General features: G+C 39.9%; 1 protein-coding gene across 1 annotated transcript; it reads right to left on the reverse strand.

Moving 5' to 3' along the window:
* Positions 1-351: 351 nt before the first annotated feature.
* Positions 352-11352, reverse strand: LOC140305518 (ADP-ribosylation factor-binding protein GGA1-like). Its single transcript, XM_072384420.1, has 17 exons — positions 11288-11352; positions 10647-10731; positions 10373-10448; positions 10189-10287; positions 9870-9993; positions 9213-9313; positions 8876-8956; positions 7402-7539; positions 6117-6198; positions 5926-6036; positions 5680-5823; positions 5515-5558; positions 5149-5339; positions 4706-4974; positions 3913-4082; positions 3625-3735; positions 352-2444 (listed from the first exon to the last, which is right to left on the reverse strand). The coding sequence occupies exons 1-17, from the start codon at positions 11331-11333 to the stop codon at positions 2334-2336; spliced, it is 1983 nt and encodes a 660-aa protein (XP_072240521.1). The 5' UTR covers positions 11334-11352; the 3' UTR covers positions 352-2333.
* Positions 11353-11426: the final 74 nt, after the last annotated feature.

The following is an 11426-nucleotide window of genomic DNA, read 5'->3' on the forward strand; positions in this document are numbered from 1 at the left end:
GAACTGAGCAGTATGTACATGAGGGTTGTCATTGGTAAATTTACAGAATGGGCACAAATCTTTCAGCAATGTGTACTTAGTGGATTTTAATTTGTGAACCCTGTAGCTCTTTTTTTGGTGCGTCTTAAAAATCTGGATCAACTTTTAATTGATTATCACTCTGGAGGTCTAAAGTAAGATGTTTTTTAAGTTAGAAAAAAAGGTAAATGTAGACGCTTCGTAAGGTAAGTTCAAGGATGTGAGGTTTAGTTGTAGTTTTTTTTTTTTTTTAGTTGAACTTTCACAATCAGATCGATAATGACAAGGAAGGCAAAACTCAAACAGCTTTTTAATACATTAAAAACGTAATCATTCCTGTACTGTTAAAACTATTCCAGTGTGCGACTTCACATCCTGAGAACTATACTTTGAAGATTATCTATTGATAATGACGCAAATATCCTTCCCTGATTTACAAATATGTTGAGTCTGATTAAATCAAATATGAGACGGGCTTCTAGAGCAGTTAATGAAATTGAGATGTGGTTGAATAGTTTAGCTTTGAGGCGACTGTTTAACACCTTTTAAACAAACCATCTAAGGATTTTGTAGTATTAATTGCATATGTCAGCCTGCAGTACGTGATCGTCTTGGCTCACTTGTTTGGTGTGTGTGGGATTAACTAACATGACCTTAACAGCATAGTGATGTAACAAAATCAAGCGAAAGGTTTGAGTGCATTGTTCTTTTTCCAGACTTTAATCATTACTGTTATCAGAATGAAAGGCTTTGAAAGCTCCGGTTATGTAGCACATAAAAATAATTTCTAATCATAATTTATTATGGATTTACCAAATTCAATTTCAACAGATGCTTTCAAGTAAGCGTTAAGCTGGATCAATACATTTATGGGTAACTCTTAAATAGAGGAACACATTTGATGTTTTATGCTTTCGTTTTAGTCTTCTTCCAGTCTCACTTTATTTCAAACCTCAAATCAACTAGAATGACTCTTCCACATCATTTGACATGTCATTCGTTTTCTGTTTAGGACATGAACAGGTGAAAACAAGTCATTCATCTGTATACATTACATGTAAGAAGCAAAAGAAAATCAAATCTCAGGCACATGTGGCAGAATCAAACCAGATGTCAGCTCAGGACTTCACACGTCCTTCTTTGGATCATTTACCAGCAGAAAGAAAATGACAATGAGACAATTTACTGCAAAAGGGAATGATTTCATGTGCAAAATATATAAATAAAATAAGTGCATGTGAGTTAAACAAAAAGATCCTGAGTCAAACGACGTAAAACAAATGTTCCAATTTTTGAAAACGTACAAAAAGTGCAGGAAAAAAAAAAGATTTTAAGGGACAGAGACTGGGCGCCCCAATTGTACATGTAACTGGATGGAAAGTGATGAATCACTAAATTCAATTGGCTGGTTCAGGTTCAGTGTCCTGGTTGTCTCGTCCTGTATGTTGGCTGAATATAGCAAAGCTGTCGTTGATGCTATCGATATAACCTGTGCTTTTGTTTCACCTGTGACGAGCCCCACCTGCTTTGAAGCAGTTGGTTTGTCAAAGCTTAGACACAAACACACAGCCTCACTGCAATTTATTCAGCTCTCCAGCGTTAAAACCCACACATGGCTTAAAAACCACGTACAAGTTAATCATGCGTGCTCCCTGGATAATTTGGTTCCAGCATTTCAGATCAACTCTTCCTACTCTTGAACAGATTTTAAATAGAGAACTATGTTAAATAATGCTTCTTGATTTTGCTAAACTTGGTTGGAACTTCAAAAACATCTCAAAGTATTTAGCTGGTCAGCAGTTCTGAGGGGCTGATGACAAACACTGGACATGCAAACTGTGACGACTCTAATGTGCACGATTTTGAACTCCAAAGTAGGACTGCATCAGAGACTCGCGTGCTACAGAATGAGCATCTGACCTTGTTAAAATAAAGAAACACAGTAATTCACATGACATAGGACTTACTCAGCGGTCTGTAAATTGGACAAATTCACACATTCATCTTTTTTCTTTCTTTTTTTTTTTTTTAAAGGCTCAACTTGTTGGCTTCATATGGATACAGTGGACCGATTGTTGGAGGAGGAGAACGTAACAACACCACTCGGCAACATGGACATGAACAAACGAGGAAAAGAAGGCACAAGGTAAACTGGTTTCCACAACTGCTCTCATGTCTGTCTGTATTTCCAAACCCCAGAGTTTGAAACCACTTAAGGGGAAAGAGGCCATCGTGCTTCAGGCAGCGCTGAAGGACAACTTCAACCTAAATGTAAAGGAAGCAGCAGATCAATGACAGGCGACTGGTTCTTCTCACTAAAGGTTCCTCCATGTGTTCGGAGGTGGGAACTGGTCGACGTCACCAGATTCATCGTGAGATTTCTCCCCCAGGTTGAAAGTCAGCTTGTACCGCAAACGCACTTTTTCCTGAAACGAGAACAAAACCGTCACTTCAAACCACTGATGCTTCTGATTAGGAGAAGAATGCTTCAATCCTTATGCTTTCCTTAAAATGCTTTGTATGCTTCTGATATTCAGGTAAATGCAATGAAAATGTACAACATGTTGAAAGTGAGACATTTTACCATTTCATGAAAAATATTAGCTTATCTTGAATTTAATGGCAGCAATACGTCTCAAAAAAGTAAGTGGAGAACAACGCTGGAGGTTCAGCAAGCTGCAAAATACTGTGCCCACAAATTGTGAAGCAATGTCAGAATGATGTTAGAACAAAATATCATCCAAAGAGCATCTGGAGACATCTCTGTGTGCAAGAGGCACGGCTTAAAATCTACATTTTAAGGGATCCCCATGATCGTCACTGCATTAAAAACAGATTCTCTGATGGAAATCACTGCATGGGCTTAGAAATACTTCCAGAAATCATTGTCTGTAAACACAGTTCGCCGTGCCATTCACAAATTAAGGTTATAAAGCTCTACCATGCAAAGAAGAAGCCACATGTGACCATTATTCAGAAACACTGGACCAAAGCTCATTTTAATTGGCTGAGGCAAAGAAACTGTTCTGTGGTCAGAGGAGTCGAAATATTTTTTTTATCCTGCATCCTCGAGGCTAAAGAGTAGAGGAGACCATCTGGCTTGTTATCATCACACCTCTGATGGTATGTGGGTGCATTAGTGTCCCTGGAAATAGCAACTTGCACATCTGGAAAGGCACCATCAATACTAATAGGTATAAAAAGGTTTTAGGGCAACATTTGCTCCCATCCTTTTTCAGGGAAGGCCTTTAATTTCAGCAACACAGTGTTAAACCACAAACTGGTTTCATAGAAGAAGAGTCTGGGTGCTGGACTGGCCGGCCTGCCTGAAGTCCAGAGCTTTCACCAAATATCAGACAAGAATGGGGCAACATTTCATTCCCAAAGGTCCAACAGGTCTCAGTTCCTTCCTCAGAGCTTTCATGAAATATCAAAATGTCTCACTTTCAGTATTTGTTTTGTTTTCTCTTCTATTGCAAGTAAAATAGTGGTTTGAGGTTTATAAACCACATTGTTAACATTTTACTCTGGTACTAGCTTTATTTTGAGGATCTATGAAACAACCGAGCAGACTCAGATAATGACACACGAGTGATGACAGCAGACCTTGTGGGGATTGGCCAAGAGCAGAATCTGTGTGATAGCAGCTGGAGGAAGGATGGGATTGAAGGCGGGAAGCTCAGTACTGGAGGGAGGCTGCAGCTTTACTTTCATCACCTAGAAAACACACCAATTGAAACATGAAAAACTGTGCAGTAACATATCTGCAGTTAGTCAACAAATATGTTTTCCACTTATCTGAAAGCCTTAAAGTAGGCAGGTTGAGTTTAAAAGTTGTGGAGCCTTTTTGATCATTACTGTAAATAAAGCGAGCAGCAGAAAAACTGCACTTACTCTGGGCACAGCTGCCTGGAAACGTATGTTGGTGACAGGAATGGGGGCAGAGGACAGCATGGAGATGATCACCACAAGCACATCTGGTCTCGATGGAGGACAGTCCCGCGCAAAGGTGAACAAAACCCGAAGACTGCGTTTGTCGAATACAGTCACTGGTAACAAGCTGCCTGAAAACAGATGAGCAGACACGTGACGTGCAGAAATTTAAAGAAAATGTAGCAGCAAGAGGCAATGAATAAAAACAGTTCGTGAGCGTTTCAAGTATCAGCATTTCGGTGATCTCAATGAGCTTGAAAACATACATTAATTGCAACATGTATATATGGCCAAATATTTTGCTGAGGTTTGATCAAACACGGTGTTACACAAGATGAACAGGCCCGTACATGCGTTTAGAATGACTTTTTCTCTTTACGGACAAGCTCGTTAAATCTAAGCGGACACACTGAAAGTTCCGTAACAGCTTCAAATGACTCTATACAGTCTATACAATTCAGTGTTAGTTTCAAAATGATTGGTCCAGAGGTTTCTGAAAAGATCTCAAAAATGAGAAAATGGAGACAATTTTAAGCAGGAAACCAAAATATGCAGATATTACTCAAATTACTCTAGTCCAAGAAGCCTTTGAGATAAATGTAAACTTGATTATTATAGTGCCAGCTATTAGTAAAGTGCTCCAAGTCTTGTGTTTTTGCTGCACAAACACAAGAGTCCCACAAGAGTTCATCATATTAAATTAAAGCCTTTAAGCATCCTTGTTTTATTCATTGGTTCTGGTTCTTGTGCTTACTAGGTTTGATTGATTCCAACGGCACTGTTACGTCAGCCAGAGAGATGTTATCATAGGGATCAACAGCTGCTGATGTGTTTTTCTCAGCAAGACTAAGATTGGAGAGGAGGAGGGCATGAGGCTGTTCTGCATTGGCGACCAGGCTGGACGTCGGCTCGGGAGCTGGATCGGTGCAGGTGGTGGCTGCAGGAGGAGCAGGCTGGCAGCTGGTGCTGGACTTGATCTGGAGATCTCTTAAAGTGACTCTAGACGTAGGCTGAAGCTTGTCCCTGTCATTAAGAACAGAACAAAAACGCAAAAATTTGGTTTTCAAAGATTTTCAACATACTAATTCCTTTTACTAAGTAAACACCACTGCAGTGGTAATGAGAAAACAAGTCATGCTACCCTCTTTGAGACAACTTTTAACATAAATTATGTATTTTCCAGTCCTTCTTCCTTACCATTTGACCTGCTGACTCTCTGGGGGTAAAGACTGTTGTATCAATGTCTTTCCCAGTAAGTCCAGCTCCTCCATGGCTTTAGGAGGAGCAGAAGGGACCCCTACTGGTGGAGTCTGTGGTGTCTGATGCACAGATGGTAGCAACACTGCAGCTGGCACAGATGGAGCAGATGATTCTGCGGCATCTAAAGACTGAGAGCATACGGGAAGGTTTAATATGCGAGTCGAGTGCATACAGAGATGACGACAGTGTAAAATATCAGTGTCATTAGACAATTAAAGCATATTTTATTCATGTTTTTGTTATTAAAAAGGTGTATTTTCCAGGGTTCAAAGCCAGCGTGTGCAGCCTCATCTTACTTCGCACCTGAGAGATGTTGTTGGAGTCACAGTTTTCTGTTAGATTCAGTCCTAAGAGATCAGAAAACAACATTTAATCCAATGTATTAAAGTTATTTCCTTGTTATTACGCTGAAACATTTTAAAATAAATCTTTTAAATATCTGTGTCCACTTGGGCTGAAGTTGCTTACCCAAAGACATTAGTTCATCATCCAAAAGGCTCAAACCCACGTTCTGAGTCAGAGTCTGAAGGCCGGAAAACTCTGAATTGCATGGTTCTGTGTTAAGTCCGGTCAGGTCTAAAAGTGCTGAACTCTTGCTTCCTGATTTCAAATCTGCAGAAATGGTGTAAAAGTTAAAGTAAATACTGATGGATGTCCAACTACGCTTAACTGCACACTTCAACGGAAACCTGGGGAAAAGTTACATGCACCTACCTGGTTGTGGTGTCATAGTAATGCCATCTTTTGTCACATCCTCACCCTTAACCAGCTGCCTGTAAAGATTTATGACTTGTGTCAAGCTGTCATTTGCCTGCAAGATATCCGCTGCAAAGAGAAAAACATTATCAACACCACAGTGGCTTTCAAATCCGACACTATCAAAGATCCTGCTTAGCTTTAATTACCTAAAGCTTCATCGTTGTCCTCTGTATCACTCGCTAATCTGAACAGTGTAGGCCTCATCTTTTCACAGCGCTGGTAAAGATCCTGTAATAAAAAACATGTTGGATCACTGAAACCAAACCAAACCTGCGTGCTTTAAGCAGGACCACAAGCTCCTAAACAGACTAAATCTGGACTCATCAGACCACATAACCTTTTTTCCCCAATCGCTTCATTGCCATCTTTCTGCTTCCTAGCAAATTAAAGTCTTTCTTTAAAGTGGTTTTCTTCAGGCTACTAATCTCTTTAGTCCCAGTAACTTCTCTCACGTTGTTCATGTGGAAATGTTCTTACTCTCACTACCTCGGACACTTCTCGACCCAGTTTCTGGAGTTTCCCTTGTAGTTTTGTTTGCTTGTTGCAGATTAAATTGGACTCTTCTGAAACATCTTTTGCACAACCACAGAATGTGTCCTCTGACGTTTTAAGAATGAGAAACAACTCAATGCACCAGTTAGGGTTAAATAACTTGCTGCCAGCGGAGGCTGTGGTATGTTTCCAATGGGAAGGTACGAGTTATTTGCTTAGTTAAAACCAGGTGGAGAAGTTGTGTGCATACGTGGTCACAAACACCTTTAATCCTCATCTTACAATAATTAGAAAAAGCATCGGTAGACTGCAACAAAACACTGCTTAGATGGCGCAGTTGTGTCATGTGTGATGTTTATTTTCACGTTTATGTAAAAATTAAGCCCGAATGCAATGATTTTTGTTAAATCTCTGATGTCTTGTCTTCTCTCTCCTCGTGTCAGTATTCACCTCATCTGCTTGCAGCTCAGGGACTAAAACGCAAAAAGGAATCAAGGGAGTACAAATTGGGAAATGGGATAACTGGTCAATGTGGGTTAGTGTCTGTGGTAGTGACAAAGCAGAACAAATTCCAGTCGTGGCTGCAAAAAAACCCCCCAAATACATGCCATTCAGGGCTGCTGTAGTTGCATGGTTGAGTGGGAGGAGGGCAGCCCGTTTGGATACGATTGGCTCATTCTATTGCCATATAAAACGCTATTCTTATTTTCCCTTATTTACAGGGATGAAAAATAGAATAGATATCAGATCAACCTGATTGCACTGGAACTTTACGATGAAAGATTAATCTAATATTTGCATTTCACACAAATGATAACAAGAACATCTTAAAAGGCAGCAATTATGTTTCTTAAGCAAGTAAAATCTAGTGCAGTGCATCTGTAAAATAACATTTTGAGCCTGTAAATTGCTTCTAAAAAGGCGTTGAGCTCCACAAACCTTAATGAGCTCCAGGTTGCTCTGGGAGCAGCTCTCCCTGCTGTAACCCTCCAGCAGCTGGCTCAGCAGGCTCACACTCTCGTTCACTTCCTGGATGGCATTTACTCGCTTTGACACTTTCTCCACTCGCTTTTGATCCTGGGAAAAGGAGTGGTGATTATTTGCATCATGACAAGCAAGGCAAGTTTATTTGTGGAGCACGATTTGTAAGGCAATTCAAAGTGCTTTACAGCTACATAAAATCACAAGAAGGCAAATAAAATCATTCCATAAAACATAAAAATAATCATTTATTAACTAAATTAAAAGCGAAGAGTGCAGATAAAATACTTTCAGTTGTCATATGCACAGCTAAATAGAACTGTTTTCAGCCTGGATTTGAACATTGTCAGAGTTGAGGCACCAGCAGGAGACCCCTCCCTGAGGATCTCAGAGTCCGAGTTGGTTCATATGGCTCTAACATGTCAGAGATGTACTTTGGCACTAGACCACGAAGAGACTCGTACACAAGCAGAGCTGTTTTAAAGTCTATTGTCTCAGCGACAGGAAGCCAGCACAGAGACCTGAGCACTGGACTAATATGGTCGTATTTCCTGGTTCTAGTCAGGACTCGAGCAGCAGCAGCATTCTGGATGTACTGCAGCTGTCTTACAGCCCGTTTAGAGCCCAGTGAGCAGGTCGTTACAGTCTAACCTGCAGGAGACAAACGCATGGATTAGTCTTTCTCAGTCTAGTTTAGACACTATTCTTTTGATTCTGACAATGTTTCTTAGATGGTAAAAAGTTGATGTTATTGCTTTAATGTGGCTGTTAAAGTTCAGGTCTGAGTCCAATATTACCCCTAGATTTCTAACCTGATTATTACATTTTAGAGAGAGTCTCAAGGTGACTGATAACACTTTATCTTTGTTTCTGTGGGCCACAGACAATGATTTCAGTTTTGTCTGAGTTCAGCTGGAGAAAATGGTTTTGCATCCACACACTGATCTGTTCAGTGCAGTGACACAATGTATCTACAGGCCCGTGTTCTCCTGCCGTCAGTGACACGTAGATCTGAGTGTCATCTGCATAGTTGTGGTAGGACACATTATAGCTGCTTTTAGCTGGCCTAATGGAAGCACTGGCATGACAAAACGATGGTGATAAACAGCTTAAGACTGTTTTGTGCGCTGGCTTTACATCTTAAAACTCTTCAAGAGGTTTGGGTTTTTAAAAAAAAAACAAGCATACATATATTCAACATAAATGTTAGAAAACAATAGCTTTTAAAGATTGTAAACTTCAACAATTTGGAGATTTGAGCCAAGAAGTATGGCTTTTATTATGTCAATGGACATTTTTGGTATATTTCCCTCACTACACCAGTGATGGATAAGACTGGAGTCGTGTTATATAAATGGAAACGAAACAAAGCTCTACATGCATGTGAGCACATATCGTGCACCACATTTGGTAAACAAAGCCACTCACTCACCTCTTGGACCATTTCCTTAATGAGCTTGTTTGCTGCCCTTAAATCATCAGGGTGAGTGCTGTTCAATAGGCGAGACAACATCTACAACAACAGGATAAGACAGAAGAGGGGAGGAAAGGAAAGAGGAAGAGAATTTTGTAAACAGTTAGTCCCTTAATAATTTTCCCAGGAGTTTCACTTCACATGATTTGATGCGATCTTTCCACTGAGACAGAGTGCAGAACAAGAACAAAACAAATTCCCATCATGCAACAATAAAGGCTGTGCGTTTGTATGTAAATCCCCTTACATGGCTGTCTAATGTCATTCAGGCTTCTTGATCACTTGTCATACAAACCTTGGATTTCTCCTCATCCTCGAAGATGGCACTTTTGGCTCTGGGTGGAGGGGGTGGGAGGAGCTTGTCATCAGGAAGCACAGGATCTTGCTTTACAATGCCTGGAAATAACGAGAACACCATTAACCTTACATTAAGAAAAAAAAAGATCAGCTATAAACAGCTCAGATTTGGTTTTATGCATTTACACTGTATAAAGAAGAGTTACAAAGAATAAAGAGTTAATTAAGAACAGTACTGTCCCAAAAAGCACTTTATGGACTAATTCGAACAATTTAATAAAGAGACTGCTTTTTTTCCCCCCTCTGTAAAATATATAAGAAGTCAGTGTGTCTTGTGCAGTACCCTACATTAACATAGTCATTCATTTAATTTCAATAGCAACTTCATTTTTGAGATTACACCAGGTTAAACTTCCCATGACTCAGGACATTAGTCTCATGCTTGTGTAAAAAGGAGAACTGATACTACCCTACCTAGGTGTTAAAAAACAGAATTTGGAGAACTAAAAAATCCATTTTCTGCTGAATAAAGGAAACAAAAACTTCTATACACTAATTTATGGTCAATAAATAGAATAATGCCAGTGGAAAAATATCAATTTAAGTCCTCTGTCTTGACAGTTAGCCTTTAAAGTGAAAAATGTGAAGCGCTCACCCTGTTTTTTCAGCATGTGATAAGCTTCTGCTATCTTGGTCTCTTCTGGGAGCCTCAGAGTCCAGCTGTACATCACTTCTAAAACCTTCTTCTTTACTGGCTCTGGAGCCCGGGCTCCTAAATACTTCAGGGATAAGATGAGAGAGGATATTTCTTCTTTGACATATTGCACTAAAAGTCCTTGAGTGTTATTAACAAAATTGATATTTAGAATTTCCATGGTCATTTCTCTGGATGTATGCATCATGAAAAAGATATTATTATTATTCACGTTGCTTCAGAAATAAGGTATGACAAGCAACAAGACAACGGTTATTACCTTGGGTGAGACCACCTTGATAAGCTCATTAAGAAAGCGAAACTTCCCCACTTCACTATGAAACCTCTTTCCACAGTTCTTCATACATGTCTCAAGTGCCTGGGAATCGTACAAAGATTTTTTTTATTTTCACATATTTACAGATAAACAGTCACTGACAATGACTTATCGATCAAACTCTTACCGTCAGCGCTTGCATCGCCTCCCACTCCTGAGGAGACTGGATTTTGTGGGCCAGAAGTCTGGTTGCAAGCTGAGGCCTGAAAAAGAACAAACAATGTCCACTATGTCAGTGGTGAGGTATAAAAGAGGGATATTTAAACTAATGATTAAACTTAATATTTTATGTGTAAAAAAAAACGCAGAGGAAGTTATTCCAGATAACAGCTAGTATGACATCAGTCTCTCCATTTCAATATAAAATGGTGTTACACATGAGTCATTTTTAACAATCTCACCCATCTGGTTCATTGTCAAGCTGATCACAAAATCCCTTGATAGTTTCCCAGTCAGTCTCCTTATTCAGAGGATTGGTGGCCTTATCTGTGCGAAACAAAAACACATTATAATAAAACTCTGCTGCATTAGCTGGACAGCAGCTGGTTGTTTGATTATGCAGACCATCAATTCTCTGGGTTGGTGCATGTGTAGAAGGATGCAAAAACGTGTGAGTTTACAGCAGAGGTCCCACAGCTCCTGTGGTTGGTTGGGTCTGTCTTTGCTGAACTGGTTTAACATGGTCCTCAAGGTTTTGTTAGCATTCAGCTTGATGTGACCGGGTATTTAAATTCAAACTATAGGTCACTTTGGCGTATTATCCCATATTACAGACTGTCAAAGGTGAACACAAAGCTCACACACATAGCACAACACGGCAAAGGCTGTACAGTGTTTGACAATCAGTTGGTTCCTCATCGCCAAGTGCACTTTTTGATTTGATGACATTTCTGACTCTTAGAAATCCGTTCCCCTTTGTAGAAAAGGGTCAATCGTCACGGAAAATTCACTATTAGTTTATACATCACGGTGTCTTAGATATTCTTCGGTTGTCACTTCGCCTTCAAAACTTTATCCTACATTGAGATATATTATGACTTACTGATGCGTGACTGCAGGTTAGCCTCATCTGAAGGCGCCGCCGCCATCTTTCGGGAATTCTTAATATGTGGCTACTATCGCGTGACATTTGTAACATCTCGCGTGAATAGCAACAACCGCTGTGCAGCTCCCCCAGTCGG

The sequence above is a fragment of the Leuresthes tenuis genome, unplaced genomic scaffold (assembly GCF_036924035.1).
Source record: "Leuresthes tenuis unplaced genomic scaffold, fLeuTen1.0.hap1 SCAF_4, whole genome shotgun sequence".
NCBI classification, from domain to species: Eukaryota; Metazoa; Chordata; class Actinopteri; order Atheriniformes; family Atherinopsidae; genus Leuresthes; species Leuresthes tenuis.

Excerpts from the sequence above, each read along its gene's own strand:
- LOC140305518 (XM_072384420.1), bottom strand. The coding sequence starts at position 11,333 with ATGGCGGCGGCGCCTTCAGATGAGGCTAACCTGCAGTCACGCATCA. Across the intron at positions 10,449-10,646 it reads CTTGACAATGAACCAGATGG|GCCTCAGCTTGCAACCAGAC; the intron begins GTGAGATTGTTA and ends GTTCTTTTTCAG. Across the intron at positions 7,540-8,875 it reads TTAAGGAAATGGTCCAAGAG|GATCAAAAGCGAGTGGAGAA; the intron begins GTGAGTGAGTGG and ends TCCTTTTCCCAG.